The 27,179-nt window shown below is 41.4% G+C and overlaps 1 protein-coding gene across 8 annotated transcripts in view; it reads left to right on the forward strand.

The window, feature by feature from the left end:
- The window catches only part of TRIP12 (thyroid hormone receptor interactor 12), a 152,351-nt gene extending 126,322 nt beyond the window's left edge, over positions 1-26,029 (forward strand). For 7 of the 8 annotated variants that reach the window (XM_077826439.1, XM_077826438.1, XM_077826442.1 and 4 more), the window contains 7 exons: positions 1,226-1,380; positions 1,983-2,147; positions 11,664-11,828; positions 19,840-19,953; positions 22,172-22,266; positions 22,552-22,655; positions 23,800-26,029. In XM_077826439.1, the coding sequence (XP_077682565.1) occupies positions 1,226-1,380; positions 1,983-2,147; positions 11,664-11,828; positions 19,840-19,953; positions 22,172-22,266; positions 22,552-22,655; positions 23,800-23,996 (995 nt within the window). In that variant the 3' untranslated portion in view covers positions 23,997-26,029. Of the gene's footprint in view, positions 1-1,225; positions 1,381-1,982; positions 2,148-9,390; positions 9,507-11,663; positions 11,829-19,839; positions 19,954-22,171; positions 22,267-22,551; positions 22,656-23,799 lie in introns of those variants that run through there. The other variant, XR_013347117.1, reaches the window with a different exon arrangement.
- Positions 26,030-27,179: the final 1,150 nt, after the last annotated feature.

Consider the following 27,179-nt stretch of genomic DNA (forward strand, 5'->3'; position numbering starts at 1 on the left):
TTACCTCTCCTAAGGTGGAACTCTGCAATTTGCACACTCTGACTAGGACCTCTGTTACAGCCACATGGGCATCAACCATAACTAATCCAGCAGGAGAAACTGGAGTTGGAATTTTCAAGAAGAGATTTTCTCCAGGAGCCTGTGATCACATGTATTTGAAGTGAGAAAGAAACCACTTCAAAACAAAGCATGATTTGTTTTGCCCAAAAGATACACGGCACTTAGAAGTGGATTTAAAATAAGAGACCTGAACATAGGTAGCAGAATGTAAGATTAATCTCTATCTAGAGCTCAAGTGGGTCTGGCTTCTTCCCCATCCAAGTTGAGAGAACCAGCCTACACTCCTTCTAGCATTCTTTTCTGAGTGTCTCAATCAGACTGCCAGCCTTTTTAACTGACGCATACTGAGGCCTCTCTACCCTCTTCTCCACCCCCACCCCTTCTGCCTTGGGCAGCTTTTTAATTGTTAAGGTCTTTTGATCTTTTAGGGTCTCCTTTGATCCCAGGCTTAGCCTTGGGAAGAGTAAAATGTCCTAATCTGTATGGAGCCAGCTGTGTAACTTCTTCCCCCAGTTGATGGCCAAGCCATTGTTATCTTAACTCCTTTGAAGCTGGGTACCTAAGGCTGTTTTGTGTCACCTTTCCTACTTGGCACCTCAGCCCTTTTACAGCCTTCTTTGGTAAAGTCCATGCGTTCAGGCAGGCAGCAATACACGCTTGAACAGGGAAACAGTCACATATAATAATCATAAGAAATAATAGACATTTTCCCAGTTGGTCTTGGTCTCGAGCGGTTATTATCTTAAGACTTTTATGTAATATAAGTACATTCATATGTTTAGAAATCTGGATGGAATGTTTAAACTTTGAGAAAATGAAGCAACACTGTCAGGGTAATCACTTATTAAAATTTCCGTGTTATGAATATGAACAGTGAAAATATTAAAATTCTAAACTTTGTTCAGTTTTGGCAAATAAAACCAAGTCCATTTCTATTTCAGTTTGCCCTGCAGTATTACAAGATTGTTTTTCTTTTTTGCTAGTGCTGCAAGGAATGGTTAAATTTGTAACTGATGGGGTGAAATAGAAATATCAACTGTCATTTTTAACAACTTAAATTTTAGGCCCGAATGACTGGACTCTGTGCCGTTAACTCATTTTTTAAATGAAACAGCATTATGCAAGTACTGAACTTGCCCACCACCCCTCTTTCTTTCCCCAACAGGAAGTCAAGAAGGCACAAAGTATATTCATAATCTCCAAGGCCTATTTGCTCTTCCTTTTGGTAGAACAGCTAAACCAGCTCACATTGCAAAGGTTAAAATGAAGTTCCGTTTTCTGGGAAAACTAATGGCTAAGGCGATCATGGATTTCAGATTGGTAAGAATGAAATTTGATTTTTATCTGAAGTAATATATAACAATATTTTCTGGAGGTTCCAATGTAGAACACTTACTGCTAGACTTTAGATTCAGGAAGACAAAGTTGGTAATGCTTCGAGTTTGATTATGGCATAACATTGAGAGAACCTGAATTTCAGCACTTTCAATGCCAGTCAGTATTTTAAAATGAAGATGGGTTGTAATCTTGTTAGGGGGTCTCCTGAGTGACTCTAGCTCATCTTTCTCTGCAAGAGAGAGCACCTAATTTCTGTTTACATTGTGATTTTATCCCTTTGTGTATTTAGCCCAAAATTATATGGTGCTTGTGATATAGTAGCAAATGATGAAAATTCATACTTGCTTATCACTACCATACCTAGGTCTTTCAACATAACTCTGTCCTCTTATATTAAAATCGCCACTATAAATTTATCCCAAAGTACTATATATACCGTATGACAAACTACTCTCTACTAGTCCAAAAAATGTGTTGGAAAAGGTACTGCTCAGGGAATGAAACATCAAAACTTAAAGCTGTTGAAACTGTGAATTGTTTTGCATTAACTATTAATTTAAAAACAATGCTGCTTTGGCTTCCAGGTGGACCTTCCCCTTGGCCTTCCTTTTTACAAATGGATGTTACGACAGGAAACTTCCTTAACGTCACACGACTTGTTTAATATTGATCCAGTGGTAGCTAGATCAGTATATCATCTTGAAGATATAGTGAGACAGAAGAAAAGACTTGAACAGGACAAATCACAGGTAGGAAGGGAGGGTAATTTATATGAAGGGGAAAGGCCAACCTGGATTTTACATATTTCTGGATTTTTGCAAGCCATAGCTGACATAGAGTGAACATAAGTATCTTCTTATAAATACTTAATTGGTATATTCTTAATATGCTAATAAAAATTACTATTTTTATCAGTATTACTATTCCTCTTATATCAATTTGAAATCAAAGTTGTAAATAATTTGCTAGCAATGGGCAACCATCGTGACCTTTTTTGTAAAGGTACAGACAAATCTACGTTGGATGATGTGGCATACAGTATATGGCAATGAGTGAATTCCTAGTCTTTTATTTGCAAAGAGTTTTCACCTCTAGGCACAGCCTGAATTGCATATAAGCACAATTATTAACAATGCATCACACTTCTGGGTTTTTTAAGAACACTGCTAAGAAATTTTGGTATTATAGAGAAGAGTTTATTTGGGTAACCATTGTATGTTGGGCACTGCTCAGCAGCTCTGTAGACACATCAGGAAGATTACCCTTCCCCCGGTACAATCAAGACTTTTCACACATGTTGGAGAAAAATGAATAAATTGAGACAAATGTCACATCATGTTTTTTGAAGTTAGACTGAGTTTCCTGATTTAGCAGAGTCAGATACATGCACAAATTAAAATACCTGTCCAATACAAGGTCAAAAAGCCAGTACTGTATTGAATTCCTTAATTTTAAAACAGCCTTGATATTTGAGGCATGACATGATGAGAATTTCTTCACTTTGCTTCAAGCCAATTGTCCACATCTAATTTTTTGATCAAAGTGGGAGAAGCTACTTGTACTCAGGAAGAGCTTTGATACCTAGGTACAATTCCTAAAAGATAACGTACACAGAGTTAGCCAGGCTGCTTTTCAGAATTTTGCCAACGTTACCAGTTCTGCTCAGATGAGGTCTAGAAGATGTAGGGCTAATCTACACTAGAAGCGCTATATCGGCGCAGGTGTATGCTGACAGGAGAGCTCTCCTGTTGGCACAATAAATCCACCTCTGCAAGAGGCGATAGCTGTGTCGGTGGGAGAAGCTCTCCCACTGACATAGTGCTGTCCACACTGGCTGTTAAGTTGGTGTAATTTACAGTGCTTGTTGGGATAGCTTATTCACACCTGAGTGACAGAAGTTATACCTAAGTAATGGTAGTGTAGACCTGGCCTTAGTTAAAATGCTGACAGCTTTGCCTATGCTAGCACTCCACTGGAACTGAGCTAGTGAAGTATTTTTGGGAAATATTTGGCAGAAGAGCCAAGCATAGACCGGTCTTGTCTACGTCTGAAGTTGAAGACTTGCTTCAGTTCTGGCTTTAATGCTATGAAGTCTCTTTCAGTGTTCCCTTTAGTATTTGCTCTGATCATCTGAGTTTTGATGCTGTGTATTTTGATAAGTGATGGTTTAGTATTTGCTCTAAACTTCGCATCAAGACGTTAGTCTTACAAGTTCAGTCAGTAATTTAACGAGTTTTTATTTATTTTAAGGAAAACCTTCACCAGGAAAATGTGGCTTTACTATGAATTTTTGGGTCTTTCCTATCCCCTTCCATGTATCCAAGAGATCTGAGACTTTGAAACCACTTCAGAACCCAAATATAAGTAAATACTTGCTTTGCTAAACTGCAGGATGTTTCTGGGAGCGTGTATTTCAGTGGGATGGCTAGGGTGCTTTTGATAACTTTGCATATTGTCTATGCTAGGGAAACCTTCCAAAACTTTCCCAGTTACTAATAGCAGTTCCACTCCGCTAGTGGCAACAATGTAATATAGATTGGCTGCTGGCTTGGTAAGCACCATGTTATCTAACTCAGCTCAGATTCAGAGGCCAGTCTTCGCTAGGGCTCCCAGTATTAATATTTGTGCAGCTGAGTTTTTGTTAGCAATAGTGTGAAAAATCTGTAAAACTTGACTGTCTTGTATGCATTGAAGGGACATATTCAGTCAGAGGCAATCTGTATCTCGCTTGCAGAAGGGGAGCAATCATCTGAAAAAGCCCAGTACCAACCTCCTGGAGGGGAGGGGAATAAACAGGGCCAACAGGGATAAGTGAGGATAATTAAGGGATGATGGCTGCAGTTGTCATTTTAGTACTTGCAATTTATGAAAATACTAGAGACTATTCAAGACAATTCACGTAACGCTTAGAGTCCTCCTTTAAACAGAAGGCTGGTTTTAACCTTAACTATGGGAGGGCACTACACATCCATCCATCAGCAGCAGCATAGCAAACTCACAGAGGTGTGAAGTGACCTATTCATCTCTGAGATTTCTCAGATGAGAGAACATCCAGTGGAGATGAATGCAGCCTGAAATAATAGCTCTGAGGGGATGTCTACACAGCAAAGAGAAACGGTCAGCTGGCTGTGCCAACTGACTCCAGCTTGCGGGGCTCTGGCTGTGGGGCTGTTTCATTGCAGTGTAGACTTTGGGTTCTGGCAGGAGGGGGCTCTAGCACTCTTTCGCCCCGCAGGTCAGAACCTCATAGATGTGCAGAGCCCCCCAGAGCTTGGTGCACACAAAAGGGCAGGAAGCAGAGCTCATACCCTCGGATCCCAGCTCAGATGGGGGTGGGGAGGGCGTAACGATGCTGGTTCTGGCAGGACAGAACTGTGAGTGCCAGTTTAGGACAAATGGCTTAAAGCAGGACAGTTACGGCCCAACACTGGGGTTTTTCCATCTCTAAGGCAAACCAAACCAGACAGACAGAGGACTTTGGTTTTACCCCCTGGCTAACCACAAGTCACACAAGCAATTCCCTTAAGACACTCCAGTTTCCCAGTATCACCACCAATGCCACTGGTTACGGGGACAAAATGGTTATGAAAACCAATACCCCAGTAAAAGAAAAAAGGTTCTCTTGATCCCAAAGGACCAAGCCCCAGACCCAGGTCAATATACAAATTAGATCTTACCCACAAAACACACTGTTGCCAATCCTTTAGAATCTAAAATCTAAAGGCTTATTCATAAAAGGAAAAAGATCTAGATGAGAGCTAGAATTGGTTAAATGGAATCAGTTACATACAGTAGTGGCAAAGTTCTTGGTTCAGGCTTGTAGCAGTGGTAGAATAAACTGCAGGTTCAACTCAAGTCTCTGGAGTGCATCCACAGCTGGGATGGGTCATCAGTCCTTTGTTTAGAGCTTCTGTTTGTAGCAAAGTCCCTCCAGAGATAAGAAGCAGGATTGAAGACAAGATGGAGGAGCTGCAGCAACTTTTTATAATCTCTTGCCATGTGTTCTCTGCTTTCTTTGTCCCAAAGACAAGCTGTCCATCACATGGCATGGAAAAACCTCAGAGTTCTGTCCATAGGCATGTCCCTGCATGCCTTGCTGAGTCACAAGGTGTATCTGCCTTCTCTCAATAGGACAGTTGTATAGCTGATGGTCCCTAATGGGCCATCAAGCAGGCTAGGCAGAGCTGACACCAACTTGTCTGGGGTGTTGCCCAGAAGCATAGCACAAGTTTGAACTACAGGCAATATAGAGCCAATACTTTAAATACAAAAATGATACATGCATATAGATAGCATAATCATAATCAGCAAATCGTAACCTTGTCTTAGACACCTTATTTGACCCCCTTTACACAAGATTTGGTGCCACTACAGGACCTTGGTTGCAACAATGATCTATACTGTCCCACATTATGTCAGTAATGTCACGGGGAGTAGGGGGGGGAGTAGGGAGGGAGGCTCAGACCTCTTCAGAGCTTGGCTCATCTAAAGGAGGCAGGGAAAGGGTAGGGGGAGTTCAAGAAAGATGTTGATGAGTTGGAAAGGGTTCAGAGAAGAGCTGTGAGAATGATTAAAGGATTAGAAAATGTCTTGCTAGATGACAGTAAAGATCCCTTCTGATCTTAGAATCTATGAACCTCTTTAGATGGGCTGTGAACTTTCAGATTGTGTTGCATACATGGGAGGGGAATGTAGGGCTGGCAGGCGCCCCTGTCACCTCCATGTCCCTCTTCTCGCTCCATGTCTCCCTTCCCAAACAACTGATCCACCCCAACTCTTCTCCTCCTATTACCACCTAATTTTTCCACCCAATCACCCAACTCTCCCAGAGAGTATTTGCTTGTAATAGCTTTTCTTTTCTTTTTTTTTTTCTTTTTTTTTTTTAATTTAAAGTAGAGATGCAGCCATATATTTCATGTGGGTATGCACGCCATGTGCACTGGAGCAAGAAAACTTTGCCTACCAGTATCCATAGGGTCAGTATCTGTGGCCACAGCCCCTCTTGTGGCAGTACAAGGGTCGTGCTGCCCCAACTGTCCGTTCCTTCTTACCAACCATGGCTAGAGTTGAAGGTCGCTGTGGTGTCTTCACCTCACACTTCCATTCTTTTTTTCTGGTAACTTTTCTTGTGTGTATATAGTAGTAGTAGTACCTTAGGTTTGGTGAACTGTTAGTTTAGTGTTAATAGAGTAGTTGGCTGCCTGTGTGATGCCCTTCCCAAGGTTCAAGCATTGTCCATCCTGCATAGGGACCATCCACAATAGCAACCCCCACAGGAGGTGCTTGTTGCCTCTTGACAAGGACCACATTGAGGTGCTTCATCTGCAAGTTGCTCACAAAGAGGACTCAGGTGGCGAGAGACTTGCTGTTGAAACAGCACCTTCTGGAGCAGGCCATGAGGCCCACTTCAGCACCAAGGACCTTGTCTGACCAGCGGTAGCTTTCAGATCTGGCAAGTGATGCCACCCCACACTCTGGTTCTAGCGTTTTCACACAAGAGGAAATGTCTTTTGCCCTCCTCTGATGTGGCAAGGAAGGAGGAGTGCTGACCGGCACTGTATTCCCTCCAGCACACAGGATGGAGCAGGTCAGTCCAGCTGCTCCTAGATACCACATCAAACCTAGCTACATTACCATTGAACAGAATTCCCCCAGGAGTAGAAAATACAGCAAGTCGTAAACAGCTCAGTGGTCTCTCACAGTTCACTACCAGACCTCCATGAGACCAACCAAAACTTCAAGGAGACCTAGATTTCGTAAGAACGGTCTGTCTTCCACAGTGACATTGCAGTTGGTTACTTCTACCAAGTATTTGTTTTGATCGACTGGTCGAGGGTCACGAATTGCTCCCCTTTCTGGATCATATGCTGCACCAACCTGTCCTCCATCACTCCTGTGGGGACAGTCTTTCCCGTTTCCTACCTTTCGGGAGCTCATCACTTCTGACATGGATCGTAGAAGTGGCTTCACTAGACTATTCCTTTCCTTTCAGTTCAGTTCCATCCACCCTTCCAACCCCTCTCCTCATCTTTTTTTTTTTTTTTTTTCTTTTTTCTTTTTCAGGGACCCTTCTCACAAAAGTCTCTTAAGACAGGAGGAACAATCCTTCCTACTCATGACTTGATTAAACCTGTTCCAGTAGACTTTGTAGGAAAAGACTTCCCCTCAAGGTACTTCCCAGATTGGACTTCAGGAATGCCTTTGTCCTCTTCCAACAGTTAAGAACGGCAACATTGGCAGCACTAATTCCCTCTTTAGATCCTGGGTACTAGTTCATCTCCCTTGACTTCCAGGATGCACGCTTTCATATGCTATACATCCTTCCCAGAGATGCTTCCTACAATTCATCGTTGGCAAGGACCACTACCAATTCTAGGTCCCACCCTTCAGCCTTTCAACTGCCCCAATGGTCTTTAAAAAGCTCTTCTCAGATGTTGTAGCCCATCTTCATCAGATGGAAATAATCATATTTCCTTTCCTGGACAACTGGCTCATCAAGGGTCACTGTCTTTTTCTCAAGAAGCAGTCGGCAATCAACAAGGCCCGTATCCCCTTTCCACTTTTTGGGCCTTCACCTCAACATAGAAAAATCTAGAGTCATACCTTTACAGTGAATAGATTTAATTAGAGCCACTTACTGGCAAAGCATGCCTGCCCATGGAGAAGCTTGCTATACTGTCCAGCCTCAGTGCCAGGCTACAAGAGCCCACAAACCACAGCAAGGGCTTGCCTTTGACTTCTGGACAACATGGCAGCCTGTGTATTTGTAATATTCCTGTCAAAACTACACTTCTGATGTCTTCAAGCCTGGCTTAGGTCTGTCTGCATCCCCAACAAGCACTCTAACTATCCAGGTACGTGTTACCTCAGACAGTTCTTCACTTCAAGTGGTGGAAGGGATACCCAAAAGCTGTGTAGGAATTCTACTCTCGTGTCCATCCTGCACAAAGATAATCACCACAGATGCCTCCCTATGAGGCTGTGGTGCCCATTTTCAGGACAGCCCAGGGCAAGTGTCTCACTCCCACTGCCCCTAGGAACATCTATCTATATCAAAATTATAAAAATCACCAAGGAGGAGCAAGATCCCAGTACTTAGGCACAGGCAACATAAAACTCTAGAATTGGTGCATATTCCATCAGATAGTAGTTTATCTACCAAGGCTACAGAACAACATAGTGAACTCCCTAAGCAGGTATTTCTGTCACCACGTAATTCAGCTCCCACTTATGGTTGTATTTCAGAAGATTCGGCTCAGCCAGGGCTCCCTAGAGAACTTTATTTGCATCAGTGTCCAGTGCGAAGAGCCAACACTTCTGCTGAGGGGCTGCAATTTGTTGGGAAATGCTGTCTGCTCACCTCCAAAACCATTGTTGTTCAATGTCTTGTAGTAGAAGTGAGAGATCTGTAGCCACCCTCCTAATGCCATCATGGCCACAGCAAGGAAAACTTACCTCCAGAAGTGAAGATATTTTCAAGCCTAGTGTGTGGAACAGTCTGTCTCTTGAGTCTGTCCTCATGTACAGTCTTGATTATCTGCTACATTTGAAAACTGTTGGTTTATTACTTAGCTAAATTTATGGTCCACCTGGCTGCCATTACAGCCTTTCAGTTACACTCCCCCCTACCCCACATTAAGGGATTTTCAGTCTTTACTCACCCGACTACTCCAAGGATTAACCTTTTGTCCAACCTTTTGTCCAAGAGCCAACTCCACCATGGGGCCTTAAGACATCATTTCTCATAACCATCATCTTGGCCAGAAGGATAGGTAAACTAGAAGGTCCTCTGTCTGCTCCACTGTATACAGTGTTCTGTGTGAGTGATAAGGTGACATTACGTCCCCATCCTTGCTTTCTACTTAAAGTTGCATCCATTTCACATTAAGCAGGATGTTCATTTACTGGTGTCTTGCTCCAAGCCTTGCTTCTTAGAGAGGAAGCCAGTTTCCACACGCTTGATATAAGAGCTCTTGCCTTTTACCTCAACAGGAATAATCTCTTCAGGGCTTCTCTCAGACTCTATTTCCATCATGGAAAGAATGAAAGACCACCCAAAAACTGTCTGAGTTTTGGGATGCATCTTGACTTGTAATGATGCCTTGAAGGTACGTCCTCCACCTTTTGGTGACGACCATTCCATCAGATTTCCGTGTACCTCTGTGGCCTTACTGAAGAACATATCGACCTCAGGCAATGAAGTGAGCTGTAGCTCATGAAAGCTTATGCTCAAATAAATCTGTTTAGTCTCTAAGGTGCCACATGTCCTCCTTATATCTATCTCAGACACTCACAAGGCCACCAGCTGGTTTTTGGTGTACACATTTTCCCAGCACTGTGCTATCATGCATGCTTCTAGAGCAGATGCAGTCTTTGTTGATATCAGATGTGACATGTATAGCTCTTTTTAGGTGTATGCTTAATAGTGCCTCAAGGGGAAAAGCTGTTAAACAAGCATCACCATCTCTGTGCCACATGTCAGAAAGTACATGAGCCAGTAATACTGTAGTAGTGTTTTGTTACTTCCAGAGATAAGTTAACGAGCCATTTTTCTTCTACACAGTAGTGCATGGCCTTTATTTTAAAGGTGTCAATAAAATTAATGCTAGCAAAACCTACTAGTGATGGAGTTGTAGTTTGAGAAACCTGTAGTCATTTAGCCTTAGTCTGCTTGTGTTATGAGCGAGAGGTGTGATTCTCAGCTCTCCTGCACATATGCTAGCTCTCATCTGGGCTGGTATGCTAAAAATAGTAGCACAGCCACAGGAGAGCAGCATGGGCTATTCTCCTCAAGTATAAACCCACCTCAGCCTCATGGTACTTGGACAGCTAGCCTGTGCTGCAGTTGTGGTAGATGCCATTATTTTTAGCATGATAGCTCAGATGAGACCAAGTTCCAGTTTGTCTGTGTGATCTTGGAATCACACATCTATCTTATAGGATAGACATATGCTTAAATAACAGATTTAAAGGTGAACTGAAGCGCTTCCTGCACTGCTTTAGATGTTAGTGATACCATCAATTGTTGAAAGAAACTCAAGAGAGTGCACTTGGGTCTAGTCAAATAAATAAAGGTGGAAATGACTTGCAGCTGTGATGTCTTGTTTCAAAATGTGTAGGTCTATGCACATTCTGTTAACTTAAAATTTTAAACAGTTTTTACTAATTTAAAACTTGTTTAGTTCACTTTAAAGGATTTTTTTACACCAGGACTTCCTTATCTTTTGCAAGAAAAGTCCCTATTAAGCTTTGAGTACCCAAAATGCTAAGCTTTTATTGGGCCGCTTAGTTACGTTTTCCTTGTAATGCAGCAAAGGCTCCTCCTGTGTTCCTTGTGAAACTCTTTATGGAAACCCATAGTGTAATCTGTTAATTTGCAGATTTATGGAAATATTCATATTCAGTTTTGTTTGCACATGTCCTTCACAATATGTGTATTCTTAGACTTCTGTGGATTTCTTCACTATCAACTGTAAATATCAACAATATTCTATTGAGGAGAATTGTGGTAGACTTTTCACATGTGTACTCATTTTTAGAATCTACGAACTTACCTATTCCTCACATTTTGAAAGGTTTCTTTAAAAAACATACTTTGATGCCACTTAAGTTGCCAATAAGTTGGCAGCAAATTTGTTCCCCAACTCACAATAGCAGCTAGTAGTAGTCATTTTGACTATTGAGTTATGATCAAGTATTGCCCTGCACATGAGAACTTACTATTAGATGCAGAAGTTTGTCTCTTCTCTCCCCCATTTAATTTCCCAACAGTAAAAAGATTGAAAATAGTATGTATGCAGTATTATAGCTCTCGTTTACTGTAACAAATATCTCATCAGAAAATCAATGTAATTCTTGGTGTTTAAGTTGATGGCTTCTACTCTTTTAGGCTCAGTTTTTTAGTCTGTGTTAAAACAAAGCCCTGGTTTGGTTTGTTTTTTCACACCAACCTTTACTAGCTGTCTGATTCTGCTTTGAAGTAAAGTAACTCCAGAAACATCAGCAAAACTATGCTTGTTCACAGTCAAGGCAGATGTTATTGACTATCTTGATTAGTTAACTTGTTTTATATACATTAAAAGTTAAGATTAAAGGGGAACAAAAAGTACTGTAATCTGTAGCTGATCTGTTTCAATAACTGGTCTGCAATGAGTATTGTGTATTTAGTAACCAATATTACATGTGTTAGAATGCTAAATAATTTGTTAATAAACTAATGTAAGTGACTGAATTATTCACTGGCTTTCATTTTCAATTTTTTTTAGACCAAAGAAAGTTTACAGTATGCATTGGAGACCCTCAATATGAATGGCTGCTCAGTGGAAGATCTAGGGCTGGATTTCACATTACCTGGGTTTCCCAATATAGAGCTGAAAAAAGGGGGAAAAGATATGCCTGTCACCATCCACAATTTAGAAGAGTATCTCAGAGTACGTAAAAGCAAAGCTGTAATTTTTTTTAATCACATAACTCTCTTCCTGTCTTATAGTTAGTTCAAAGTAGTTTATTTTAAGATGCTTCTTTTTTGCAAATTGGTCATAGCAGTAGTACTTTTCAGCTGGTTGCTTCTGTTTGTCTGAAGGCCCTGGTAAGAAATTAGAACAAATACTTTGAGTCTTTGTAATATACAACTTGACTGTAGAAGAATCTGTTCCTTAAGGTTTCAGAAAACTTATTTTGTATCCATGACAAATGTAGTCCTAAATGGCATGATTTTTCACTGGGAGCCGTGGGTTCTTAACACCTCTGAAAACAAAGCCAGAAATTACTGGGCCAAGTATTGAACCAATACTTTGGACTAGTAGTGCAAAACACTGCTACACAAGATTATGGGCTTCTGAAATGACTTTGGGACTCTACCTCTGCAAGCCAGACGGTATGTGGAAGGTGAGAGTCTTCAGAATTCTGCTTGAATCACTTTTTTGTCCACCCTAGCAACTGGTTTTATAAAATCTTGAGTGCTATTTTTCTTGACACCTTTAATTTATGTCTTTGTTCACTTCAGAACTCGCTTCCACAGAATATTCCAGATGGTAATAAATGGTAGTAGATCAGGGCTAGGCAAACTTTTTGGCCTGAGGGCCACATCTGGGTGGGGGAAACTGCTTGCAGGGCCATGAATGTAGGGCTGGGGCAGGGGGTTGGGATGCGGGAGGGAGTGCAGTGTGCAGGAAAGGGCCCAGGGCAAGGGGTTGGGGCAAAGGAGGGGTGCGGGATGTATGAGGGGGCTCAGGGAAGGGGATTGGGGTATAGGAGGGGGTGCACAGTGCAGGAGGGGGCTCAGGGCAATGGTGCATGGGGGGTTCGGCAGGGGCTAAGGGCAGGGGTGCAGAGTATGGCATGGGGCTGGGGTGCAGGCAGGGGGCTCAGGGCAGGGAGTTGGGGTGCAGAAGGGGTTCGGCTCCTGCCCGGTGCCGCTTACCTGGAGCGACTCCAGGGTGGCAGCGGCGCGCACTGGGGCCAGGGCAGGCTCCCTGCCTGCCCTGGCCCCAGCCCCGTGCCTCTCCAGGAAGCGGCTGGCCCTGCAGTCCCTGGCTCCGCACACTGCCCTTGCCTGTGGGTACTTCCCCCAAAGCTGCTATTGGCCGCGGTTCCCTGTTCCCGGCCAATGGGAGCTTCGGGGGAGGTACCCACAAGCAAGGGCAGTGCTCTCAGCCCTCTGCCTCCCCTCCCCCAGGGGCCGCAGGGACATGGTGCTGGCCACTTCCGGGAGACGCGCGGGGCCCGCAACACCACGGGGGTGGCAATTCCACGGGCCAGATCCAAAGCCCTGGGGGGCCGGATCTGGCCCGCAGGCCATGGTTTGCCCACCCCTGTAGTAGATAGAACGCCCCCAATTTCCTACTGCACAAACCAAAGTAAACTTGCAACTTTTAATAAGCAAGATCATAAATGCTGTGGTGATCAGTTTCCAGCACTTAGAAAATTTAGTACTGGGACTTCTGCCTGATCATGTAAGTAGTCAAGTTTTCTGCTCCCATACATTTTGAGTCTGAGTGCTTTGGCCATATGCATGCCACCCCATGTATTTGAGTTCAGATTCTTTTAATCAGCAGTGTCCCACTGAGGGCTGCACTTGTACCCCAAGTGTCCTCATGCCTCACATAGATGGTGAAGCAACACTAACTGCTCCTCAGTTCCTTCTCACCACGCATGACTCAGTCACAACCCTGCAGTCTGAGCCTTTTTGCTCACTGTGTGCCTTATCACTCTGTGTAAATAGGAGTTCTTCTAGCGATTCCATATGTCCACTCCACTCTAATTTTATGTGTGCCTTATGCACAGTTTTCAGAAATGTTTTCCTTCACATTAGGGTGGCTTGAGCGCCCTTTGCCGTTGCACACCACTGCATGCCGGTATAGGAGGATGAAACTGCCCCCAGCTCCTTCTTACTGCCAGTGCGGGTTGTTGCAGCACTTTCAGTCTTTCTATCACAGGTTTATTTCCCTCATTCTTTGTATACAGCTTGTTTGTTTAGTAGTGGTTAGATACAGAGTATAGTTAATCTTAGTGATAGGTTTCAACATTTAGGTCCCTTTTAGGCCAAATTTGATTACCTGGACCAGAACTGGAGCCATGTCTTGCTCTCCAGGGTTTAAGTCCTGCTGGTTGAGTGCCAGGCTGATGCCAGTCAGTGACCATATCCCAGCTGTCTAAATTTTTTTGGAGTGCCACATCAGTGACGAGCGTCGCATTTGTAGAGGGTTTAAGCCTCACTCTAGAAAAGAGCAGCGAGACTTAAGTGTCTCCTTTATGGAGATGGCACTTCGCCTCCATTGGAGCAGTCATGTTCAGAGCAAACTCCAAAAGTAGCACCATCAGTACAGAATGCATCTCCCAAGATGTCTTTAGCACCGCATTCTATGTCTCTGATAGTGAAGAGATGTAGACCTCATTCAGCAAGACCTTTGGTACTGGGGCCATCTAGAAGCAAGGACGCCAGGGGGGACTCTGAAGGGAAGTGTTCCCCAAGAGTTCCTCTGCTAAAAAGGGGCTCATAGACTCCAGAACCTATACCAGGTCAGTCACAGCTGACCCCTGAAGTCGCTATACAAAGACACTAAACTCAGGACACAATTCTGGTACTGACAACGCCAAAGATGTATGCTTTCTCCAGAGAACTGCTTGATCTTCTGGTACTGGTATCTCCTGTGGTACAGGAAGGGTTTTGGCTGGTACCAGAAACTAGTTCCCACACTAGCTCTGCAACAGCATGCAGTACCTAAAGAGGCCAGTACATTTCAGGGGAAAGCCTGGTACCACCATCCCCGAGTTTGGCTTTACCGGTCTCCTATCCACACAGATTCTGCTCCACCGCTATTGCAGGACTTTGAGCCATCTTCATTGGATTCGTAACTGGGGTCTCGTGTCACATACTAAAGGGGAAGCTTATCCTCCATCAGTATGGTCCATGGATGTCACAGCAGTCTCAGCACTGACCACATTGCAAGGAGCAATGGCCTGTGCAACCATGGGACCCACCACTACATCAATGGCTTTTATAGACACAGTTGGTTTGCCTCCCTTCACCTTTGAGTTGACTTTCAAGGGTGCACAAGATCATCAGCGCCACAGACAACATTCTCAGATGCCCAGGACAGGTACCAAGCAGCTGCAGGTTACTCAAACAGTTCCTCCACCATCAGAGGCAGATTAGTCATTGCCTCAGTGACCTAGTGCATGGTCTTCCTCAAGACCATATGAGGCTGTAGAGATGAGCGATTCACCACCGCTGGAGGATTACAGGCTTATCAATAACTTCTTAAGAGTGGCTTTGGTGCTAAACATTCAAGTAGAAGAGATCTGTGAGAAATCCAACAAGCTAGTGGACATGTTAGCCTCTCTGGGGCCCTCCAGAATGGCACTACTGACTGAGCAATTGTGGAGCCACTCAAAACACTTTGGCAGACCCCTTCTTCCATATGGCTAAATGGACAGAGGGGAAATACTAGTGCCTCCTAAGGGTTTAGAATAACTCTGTACTCTCACCTGCCCCCAAGCTCTTTGGTGGTGGCAGCTGTTAATGAGTGTAAGAGATAGGGCACCAAGTGTTGACGCCAAAGGGTAGTAAAGAATCAGAGGCTGGATTTGTTTGGTTATAAACCTTTTATTTGTCGGGAGACCTACAACTTAGAATTGCGAATCAGCAAGTTCTCCTAAGTTGCTACAATTTCTCCCTATGGGAAAACATCCTGAAGTTTAAATATGAGGCTACTGGAGGACTTCATTCTGATGGTAGAAGAGGGTAAGTGGTGGCTTGGACTCAGCAGCTCAGTCCATAGTATCTGTTCTATGAGGAGGTGCTCATAAATGCAGTCTCCCTGCTGAAATACAGCAGACCATCCTAGACTTGTTCTTTGAGGGTCCTCTCATCTTTTTGGAAAAGATGCACAATAGGCTACATAGCCTAAAAGATTCCAGAGCAACACTGAAGTCACTTGGAATCTTTACACCAGGAAGCAGTTCCGGCCCCAGCAGGCTCACAGAGCTTTATACCTCAGCCCCAAGACCTGCTGAGAAGAAAGGGCAGGAATTACAGGCAGTGACCATCTTCCTCCCTCCCTCTGCAACAGTAGGTTCCTCTCAACTAGCAGTCCAGTCCAAGCATGCATTTTGATACAAGTAACTACAAGTGCATCTGTTCCTATCCATATCTTTGCCAGTCATCTATCCCACTTCCTTTGTGTTTGGACTTCTATCATATGGGAATGGAGAGTCCTAAGCCCAGTGGACCTAGGGTATTTTCTTCAATTTGTTTCTATCCCTTCTTCCCACCACCCTTCCCTGACCCTCTTTAGGGACCACTCTCACAAGATGGTTCTTGGAGCTCCAGTCTCTCCTTCTAGTAGGTGCTACAGAGGATGTTCCTCTGTTCTTTTTTTTTTTTTTTTTTTTTTTTTTTTTTTTTTTTTTGCAGGGGAGGGGGTGTTATTCCCAAAGCAAAAGGTGGTCTCAGACGTATTTTGGATCTAAGAGTTAAACAAGTACCTGAAGAAAATAAAGTTTTTTGTATTCCCTGGAATAGAGCGACTAGTATGTTGCCCTTGACTTAAAGGATGCTTACATCCATATAGTGATCTGTCCCGATCACTGGAAGTTTCTCAGGTTCATAGTGAATGGAATCCACTATCAATTCACAGTACTTCTGTTCCATTTATCAGCAGCCCCTTGCATTTTCACAAAGTATATGGAGCCAGTAGATGCATATCTGTGGAGATTGCCCGGATGACTGGCTGGTGAGAGGCTGGTCTGAGTATCAAGTACTGTCCAACATGACCATCATTCATTCCAGCTTCAGTGCCCTGGAGCTGTTACTCAGTCTGGCTGAAACAATTCTAAAACCTCCACAAATAAAAGTTTATTGGAGCATTCTTGGGTGCTATGGAAGCCGGTGCATTTCTGCCCCAGTCAAGGTTCCAAATGCTCCGAGATCTGATCTTGGATCCAAAAGCACATCCCATTACCACAGTGTACCCTTGCCTCAGACTTCTGGGGCACATAGCAGCATGGCAGCATGTACCTACTTAATACAGCATGCCAGAGTACACCTCAGAAGGCTTCAAGGAGGGTTAGCGTCAGTGAATGCCCCCTATCAACATCTAGACAGTGTTTTGCATTCCAGAGGTAGCTTGGTCCTCTTTGGACTGGGGGACAAACTTTCAAACATTTATATGGGAGTTCCTTTTGTGTCTTCGCAACCAATGTTCATGTTGGTCACAGATGCTTTGTTCCTTGGTTGCGGGGCATGCATCAAAACCCTGCAAACTCAAGGGCTGTGGTCTTCCCAGGATCTGAGGACTCTCATAAATGTTAGGGAGCTATGAGCTATCTGTCTAACCTGTTACTGTGCAGAAAAAAATCTTAGTGTTTAATGGACAACACTGCGACTATGTTCTGTGTAAACTGACAGGGAAGAGTGCATTCATCCCAACTCTGCCAGGAGGCAGTTCTGCTTTGGGAGTTCTGCATAACCAACTCCATTCACCTCAAAGCTGCTTACCTCCAAGGAGAGCAGAACATATTGGCAGGTCACCTAAGCAGATCAGTCTCTGCTCACCACAAATGGTCACTACATCTGCACATGGCCAGGTCTGTCTTTCAGCTGTGGGTGACTCCCCAAGTGGACCTGTTTGCAACAGAAAATGCTATTTGTTCTGCTCCCGGGAGGTGGGAGGCAGTGTCACAGCTCAGGTTTGTTGGTTGTTGCGTTGATGCTATCATTGGGCCAACTCCCTGCTTTGCTTGCCGTTCCTCTGATACCATTACTACCCAGAGTTCTGAAGACATTCAGGAAGTGCTTCTGAATCGCAGAAAGCCTTCAATAGGAGTACTTACCTGGCCAAATGAGAGAGACATTTCTGTTGAGAAAAGATAGAAAAATGTTTCCCAATGCAGGCATCCATTACCCACATTTTCAATTATCTATTGCACCTAAAATGTCAAGGTCTGACAGTTCCAATAAAATATATTTGGCAGTGATTTCAGCATTTTATTCTCCGGTGCGTAATTGCTTTTTTTCTAACCCCATAACTGTTAGATTTCTAAAGGGGTTGGACAAGTTATACCCTCAGGTGCATCAACCTGTTCCTCCAGGGGATCTCAACCAGGTACTAACAAAAAGTAATGGGACCTCCCTTTGAATCTCCCACAACTCGTCGTCTGTGCAACCTCTCTATGAAAGTGACGTTTCTGGTTGTGAAAATCTCAGCAATGAGATTTGGCTGAATTGAGAGACTTGCTTTCAGAGTCTCCTTTATACAGTTTTCCATAAGGATAACTTACCTCCATTCTCACCTAAAATTCCTAACAAAGGTGGCCTGCAATTTCCACATTAACCAGGTAATTTTTCTGCCAACATTTTACCCAAAGCCTTACATTCTTACAGATGAGCAGAAGCTTCATTCATTGGATGTGAGGAGAGCATTAGTATTCTACTGGACCACACTAGGTCCTTTAGGTCCTCAGTGGAGTTGCAGATTGTGTGAAAGGTAAACTGGTTTTCACTCAGAGGATTTCCTCTTGTATTCATTTGTGCTATGAATTAGCTAATGACTTGCCGCCACCCAGAGTATTGGCTCATTTGACTAGAGTGCAAGCAACTTCAGTGGCTTTCCCAGTACAAGGACCTATTTGAGATATTTGCAAAGCGGCAACCTGGTCATCAGTTCTCACATTTGCTGCCCATTATGCCATTTCCTGTCAGTCGAGGAGTTTCTGACAGGCTGTTCTACAATCGCTGTTGGGGTAGAGCCTGCCTCCATGTTAATCTACTTGTGAGTAACCAACAGTGGAATGGACATGTGCAATCACTTGGGGGTAGGGGGTGTTACCTGCCTTTCTGTAACTGTTGTTCTTTGAGATATGTTGCACATGTCCATTCTACAGCCCACCCCACTTCTCTTAAAAGTGGGAGGTAGGGGAAGACTAGATTTTTTTTTTTTCCCCTCTTCTTTGTATTTACTTTCTCTGAAGTCCAATAAACTGTTAAACCTTGTGGGATAATTGGGAGTAAAATTCTCCCAGGTTACTCTTCTCATATTAACATTCACATTATAAAACCAACCAATGCATATCTAGCAGGAAAAAATATTCAGTAGAATAAGGATTTCTATTTCAGAAATTTCCAGAAGGATACATTTCAACATAATGCCATTTCATGAGGAAAAAATAACTAATTTTATCTAGATTTTGATGATAGATTGTAGGTGTTGTGCCATTCAATATGTTTTGACCATAGGAAATATGACTTATACAACTTTTTTTAATGTACTCTCTTTAATAAACCAAGCTTAGCTGAGCACTTTAAATGCTTAATAAATATTTACCTCAATTTTGGGGGAATATTATACATGGTATTCCAGCTGCATAATGTATTTCAAATGGATTTTTAGTAAGATTTGAATGGGAGTCGTGTGTCTGATTTCGGAAGCAGGAGAACATCTGTTTGTTAGCGTGACAAGTACATCTGGCAGACTTACTCTTGTTCAAGAAGATATATCCAATTTCTATTAAACTAGTTAAGAACAAATTCCCTGTTTAAAATGTCTCATTATTTGCATATTGGGGGTGAGGTGGAAGGATTATACAGGTTAATATTTTACTATCCAGTTGGTTTTTAAACATATGCCGTAACCAAATTTCAGTTAGATTTAGAGTGACTTATCAGTCTCTGGAGGAAGTTGTTTTCCCTTTCTAGGTACAACTGTGTTGCATTGGTACAACAAATATGCTGGTGTTGGGCTGGTGAGAGGTGACCGAAGTGGTGCAACATTGTACAGCACCAATCAGGCTCAGGTTCACACATCTTTATATGGACCTGTGGTTATGTTGCTGATTCTTTTGCCAAGTCATCATATCCTTTGTGTAACTCCACTGTTGAATATTCACATAGCTTCTCATAGCCTGTTCACTTATTGTAGTTTTTTCTTCTTTATTTTACAGCTGGTTATATTCTGGGCACTAAATGAAGGTGTTTCCAGACAATTTGACTCTTTCAGAGATGGATTTGAATCAGTCTTCCCCCTCAGTCATCTTCAGTACTTCTATCCTGAAGAGGTTGGTAGATGTGAATTTATAACTGATATCAATCAGTTACGTAGATTAATATTAATCTACATTCTTAACCCCATATTTAGTTATGGGCAGGTTATTGTGTAATTCTCTCTCACAAATAGGGCAATATATTTCTGAAACTCATGTACCAAGACAATTCAGTGAGTTTTAAACTATGTACTTAATTTGTACATATAGAGACTTCTGTATTTAATAGTAGTTCTAATTAGTATTTCTGGTAGTGGATTTTATTTTCTGCAGTATCAAATTTAGTATATTGTAACTCTTTTTTTCCCCAAAGAAAGTAATACATCCACCCTAAATGCAAATTTCTTGATTCACATATTCCCAGTGTATTGGAGGACACTAGAGGAATCAAGAAGCTTCATAACTATTTTATTATTATATTGTGGTAGCAACTACTGGTTGTAGACATGGACCAGGACCCCATTGTGCTAGATGCTGTACACAAACAGAACAAAGACTGTCCCTGTCCCCGTCCGCAAACCTCTTATAACGAAGTGTAAGAGAAGAGACAGCGGGTAGTTATAGTTGGATGCAGGAACACAAGGAAACAATGAAAGAGTACTGATCAGCATGGTAGGTAATGGACACAGCACACCTGCTACCTAATCATTGTGAAGGTTTTTGTAGGCAATGGAGGGACTTGAAGGATGGTAATGAGGTAGATTTGTGGCCATTTATAGGGAGAGTCTTCCAATGGCTAGGGGTAGCAGGGGAGATGGCACATAGGTGCTTGTTTAAAAATGTAACGTGGGTAATGGAGCCTGGCATTGTTGACGGACTAGAGGCAGGAGTTGACATTTTGACAGTGTACCGTGAGATGATGGGTACGTTTGGGATAGGCTGTAAAGGGTCTTGAAAGTGAAAACAAGCAGCTTATTTTGATGCAGTGGAGAAGGGTGGGGAGCCAGTTGGGGGACTGAGAGTGTTCTTCAAAAAAGAACTAGATAAGTTCATGGAGGATAGGTCCATCACTGGCCATTTGCCAGGATGGGCAGGGATGGTGTCCCTAGCCTCTGTTTGCCAGAAGCTGGGAATGGGTGACAGGGGATGGATCACTTAATGATTACCTGTTCTGTTTGTTCCCTCTGGGGCACCTGGCATTGGCCACTGTTGGAAGACAGGATACAGGGCTAGATGGACCTTTGGTCTGACCAGTATGGTCGTTCTTATCGGGTGACAGAAAAAACAGGTAGGGGAATGATCTTTGCAGCAGCATTTGGAATGGATATATGTGAGGCAAGCTTGCAGTTGTCAACATACTCTTTCTTTCTGGAGTTGTAGTAATTGCAGTGAGAGCCCGGATAAGCATTTTAGATGTGTGGATGGACAGGAAAACCCATATCTTAAATAGGTTTTCTCTTTCTATATATACCGTTACCTCTAAGTTTCATGGAAAAAAATGGCAAAGGAGCTTGGCTGAATTGCTGCATTTTAATTTTCCTATTGATGCTTTGCATGGTGATGTGTAGTTCCTTTAAAGTTGAGACATGTAGGTACTGCTTCTAATTTTTTTCTATATTTCTTAATGTGATAGTGCTTTTACATAGAAATATCACCTACTGGCCAAAGTTCAACTCTGCTCAGCTATCGACAGCATCACACTGTGTCACTCGCCATTGGGAAGGGAGATTCTCCCACTATTATGGTTTTGTCCTTTCCTCTTTATGCAGTGCTGTATTTTGTTCTTCTGTTGGTGGGCGCCAGTATGAAGTGGTACAGATTATCTTTTGAGATGCATTTAAGTTGTTGGCAGCAGTCCCCTCCTGTTTAAAAGTCTCTGATCAGGAGTGCACCTGCAATGGGAGGGAAAGAAGGGTGAGAGAGAAGCGGTCTGTTTCCCTGAAATTAGTTGTATAAGACTCATAAAAAAGGTTGAGCAAGAAGTGCCCAAATGTCATTGAATTAGCCTGGCTAATGCCCACAGCGTGAGAGACAAGTTTGGACTGTTTCTAACTACAGGAAGAAATGCAGCCCACTAGTAGCAGGAGGTCTGGAGATGTCCGGATCCAATAAATGAAGCTTTATTGGGATGGGGCTATTAAAGTCAAATGAGCTCTGTAGTATTGCAGAATTCAGCAGAAGTAACTTTCCTGAATGTTGTTCCAGAAAATAGATTCATGTTGTAATCCGCATGCACAGTCTTTGTTCTGTGTCCGCATGAGGACAAAACTGTTCTCTCTGCTTAAATTTATAGTTGGATCAGCTCCTGTGTGGCAGTAAAACAGACACTTGGGATGCAAAGACATTAATGGAATGCTGCAGGCCAGATCATGGTTATACACATGACAGGTAATATGGATTTGATACTAGGATACCAAATGTTGAAAATTGTGCATTTGATTAATCTTAAAATAAACAAAATACCTTTCATAGTTGCTGTACATGAAATGATGCAACACCTCTTACACATTTTGGGAAGAAACTGAGATATTTGTTCATAAAAATAGCATTTATAATACACGTAGTCTGAGCATGGAACCATGCTCATTAATGCTGTGATATAATAGTTTTTTATTCTTTTGCTTACAATATATATTTTTAAAATAAACAGCTGTTTTTGTTTTCTCTTTTTAGTCGAGCTGTGAAGTACCTGTTTGAAATTCTTAGCAGTCTTGATAGTGAGCAACAAAGATTATTTCTCCAGTTTGTGACCGGTAGCCCTAGACTGCCAGTAGGAGGTGGGTTTATTTAGTAGATATTGCCATCATGTCTGCACTCTCGTGTATAATCAGCACAGCTAATGCATTTGTGAATCATTCAAAACCGTTTCTGTTCTTCACTTCAGTAGTTACCTATAATCTGCATATATCATTTTCAAAACTTGAAATGTTAGTTAACAAAGAAGTTTGGAGTGCTATAAGCTAGTTATAATAGTTCACATTTTTGAAGTTTGCATAAATAAAATGATGTCTTGAATAGTAACATTAATAAAGATTTTGCTTGAATAACTTTACAAGATAGAGACGACAAATAATGTACAATATTTCATAGCTGATATCAGTGTTAGCAGATATCGTGCTACATGACACAGAATAGTCCACATTAAAACAAATTGTTACTCTTTTGGGGGAAAAGCAGTTCAGTGTTCATGGTTATGTTAACCATGAGACAACTTGTAATAAGTTACGGCGGGCCAAATAATAAAATGGCAGTGTTTTTCCTTACAGGAAGCACAGTCACTAAGACTTCCTGTCAAAAAATGAGACTATATTTGTAGAAACATTGATTCTGAATCCTAAAATGCAAAAGAGGGTATAAAAAGAAGATGCTATTTTTTGAAGGAAAAGGAATAAAGGGGAAAAAATGAGAGAATATTTGATGCCCTTGTTCGGAATCTGCTTCCTGATATTGAATATGTTCATGGTTATGCAGGTGTATATTTTAAAAAATCAAATTAATTGTAGATAAAATACCTTTTGCCAGCTTCCTTAACTGACTGACTGCTTTGTATATAAAAATGACATCTTTATGAATATACTTCAGCCCTGCTTACATCTTTTAGTTTTCATGTATAGATTGCAGTAGTGTGCTAGTGCTGAAGAACCAAAAAGTGAAAGGGATCTGTCTAGTTTGAGTCTTCACGGTAACTAGAAAGCAAAAATTAGTTGGCATAAATTGAAAGTACGTCTAGCTTTTTACTTTCCATTTAAGGTTGTGGTAATGTGGAAATATTCTTAAGCAAAGGTTGAAGAGTCATAATTTAGAATGCCAATTGTGCTGAATTACTGTCAGTTTCATAGTAGGTTAAACACTGTTTCTTAAGAAAAGTAATTTTCCTATTATGTTCAGAGAAATACAGTGGATCTTTTCTTCTCCTTTCAGGCTTTCGAAGTTTGAATCCTCCACTGACAATTGTACGCAAGACATTTGAGTCTACAGAAAATCCAGATGACTTCTTGCCCTCAGTAATGACTTGTGTGAATTATCTCAAATTGCCGGACTATTCAAGTATTGAGATAATGCGTGAAAAACTCTTGATAGCTGCAAGAGAAGGGCAGCAGTCATTCCATCTTTCCTGATCACAATGAAAAATGCAATGTCTGCCTGTTACAGCAAAGAGAAAATCATGATTCTTTTCTAAATGTATCACCTGAGTCAAGGAAACGTGTTACGCCTTCTTGTTGTAGAAAAACGGCTTGCAGATTATAAACAAAGACACTTGGTTGATATTCATTAAAGGCCCAATGGACTTAAAGTGATCAGGCCCTAAAAAGTTGTTGTGACAAGGTTTCTTTAGCAAGTTCTTGTTTAAATTATCATTTATTTGATGAGTGAAGTTTTTAACTTGCTTTGCTGTGTGAAATTTAAAAAAGGGATGTTTTTCCAGGCTGGAACAATAAATGTCGCTGTGCAGTTTAATATCGGGCTGTGTGTATCCATCTAGCTAAGTCTGCAGTTTTTTCCTCCAAAGACAAGTTTTGTACATAAGTACAGAAATTAAAATACACATGTATTTGACAAATCTAGTTTAGTAGACTAGTTCTGTGTCCCTTCACATGCCTCTGATTTTTCCCTTCCTCTTGTATTGTCTGATGTGCAATTCACTTGGTTCTTTTTTGTGTGCAACACTCAACAATTGTTACATTTTGGTTCGCATGGGCATTTATTGCTCCATGTTTTCTCTCAAATTAAGATATAATTTAAATTTTACTGAATTAAAAATATATATTGTCAATATAATTCAGCCTTTGTAATTAGGTAGAGCTTAGTTTTAATGTAGTAGTAGGATATATTGGCTACAGTCTTTACCAGATGACACTCTAGAACTGTTTACACAGTGATTCAGGCAACAAAAGCCTCTTACCCAGAGGCTGGGAAGAATTTCTTTCTTTTGTGTAGTTGAAAAATCAACAGATTGGGCTGGCCATTATTTATTATTATAAGGCCAGCACATTTCAAATTGATGTATAGTTTTTTAAAAGACAAATTAGCAGTTTTATTCCCTGTTCAAGTAAACAAAAATTTCTTATTCTTGACTTAAGTTCATGTTTACTTTTCTAGCCTCCCTCTTTGCCCCCCAGTGCTAGCTTGGAACAAACAGTTCAGCCTTTGTCTTTTGACACAGATAAAGCACCTGTAAGCAATGCTCTGTCCAACTGTTTTATGTGCTGATTTCTCAAATCTGCAATAATTTACTTCATCAGGTTAATGTTTTTACCTGAATATAAATAAAAAAGTTTGCTTCACCTTTTTGTTCATAGTTTTGTACTGTATGCATAAGTTCAATTGTGTAAATTATTTCAACACAAGTAAATCATCTTAAATCTCCTTGGCTAACTGCCCACATGTTGTGGATGATTTACTATTAAAAGAGGAGTTTGTAAGATCTGCTATTTAACTTAGATAATGGTGGATAAAGAGGAAGGAAAAAATTTCCTTTCTATGGGTTCAAAAACAAATGGACTATTCCAAACATTCCTGAGATGCACATGCTATAGTTCATCTCTATGAAAATCTGATAAATAGCTAATTACTTTATTCAACTTTGAGAAATCAAAATTAATTTTTCAGTGCATAGCAATTGTTGAAAACTCTGGTTAATCAGTTAAAATTTCCCCTAAACGAATAATTTTTTTTATTTAGCTGAAGAACTTGTACTTTGAAAAAATGTATTTCAATACATGTAACTGACATTCTTTACCGTGAACATTCACAGAATTACATGTGGTTGCTCATACCAGGTGCCACAGAACTGTAATGCGAACTTGTCATGAGCAGTCGAATGTGAAATCATTGCACAAAGAATCTGATAACTGAGCAGTTTAACTATCCTATTAAAACTGAATGAAGGCGCTTCACACTGTACATATAATATTGGTAGTGCAGAATGTGGCAAAGATTTCATAAAAGTTAAAGGCAGTGTTTAAAATATGGACTGGTGTTTAAAATTGTTCTGAAAACTTGATCAAACTGAGCACAAAGATGCGTGTTTATAGTGTGTGGATAGCAACTTGTTCATTTTTTAAGGTTCTATATTTTAAAAAAAACTGACTTGTGTAAAAATCTAATATTTTGTATTAAAATATCATCTGTATTGATATTTTTTTACCCACGTTGTCTCCCTACAGAATCTGGCTTTCATTGACTTGAGAAGTTTTCAAATTTGAAAAAGAGCCATTGTATGATAGTTGAAAGTCCATTACAGTCTGGTCCTGTGCAATCTGGTGACTGTTCAATGGCCTATGTAAAAACAAGATGTCGGTGGTCTCGGTCCATTTGCTTGTGGATGAACGTTCACTTCACAAAATTAATCCGAGTTTAGCATTGATTGATATTTTGTCAGTTTCAGCGGATCGACCATGGATTGATTGGGCTTCGAAACGGAACTGACTTTAGCCCTGTAGATTTGTTCCAGGGCAGTATTGAGGCACATAGGCAAGGCAGTGTGGGAAAGTCTGCATTGCCTGTGACTGTGCTATATCTCTGTTGTGGATAAACTGAAGACTGTAGTTTCTGTGATGGGTAGCGCCTTTCACAAGCACTAAATTTTAAACATATCTCTAAGATTACTTCAGAGAATTATGGGGTGGTAGATTATGTGCTGGGGTTAACTCTTTTCAGAAACAGTGGGTTCAAAGAAGGGGTAATTCACACTAGAACTTAATTTGGTGGACACATCCTAATCCCTGATGGATATTTGTCCACGTCATACAATTCAATACAATAAACAATCTGCTCAGCAGTTAAGCCCCTAGCAGTGTGGCTATAGTTCAAGAGTAAAGTTCTTTGCAATCTGAGAAATGTAGGCCTTATCTACCTGGTTAAATTGTACTGGTTTTATACATGTATAACCCCTTCCCCCACACACAATCTGTGTGAATACTCTTATTCTGGCTATTTTTTATTTAGTTTAAACCCCTTTTCACACCACATACTAAACTGAAAAAAGGCAGACTTATTCTGGTATAAGTTTCTGTAGAGGATTTTACACCTGTAACTAGATCTGTTTTTTAAATTAACACCTTAGGTTACACCAGGTAGATAAGGCCTTAGAAATCCTGCCAACCCTAGTGCTTGTCAAAGACATTAGTCTTTCACATTCTGATCTCTAAAATAACTCCATTTATAAGCAATTTTTTATAATAAACTTGCATTGTAGCTTTTAAAACTTTCCCATAAAGCATATACAGAGAACATAAAAAGGGTAAATGTAAAAAGTAATGCATAGCGGCAAATTTTAACTCATTACATTTAAAGGTTTT

The sequence above is a fragment of the Eretmochelys imbricata genome, chromosome 9, assembly GCF_965152235.1.
Source record: "Eretmochelys imbricata isolate rEreImb1 chromosome 9, rEreImb1.hap1, whole genome shotgun sequence".
Lineage (NCBI taxonomy): Eukaryota > Metazoa > Chordata > Testudines > Cheloniidae > Eretmochelys > Eretmochelys imbricata.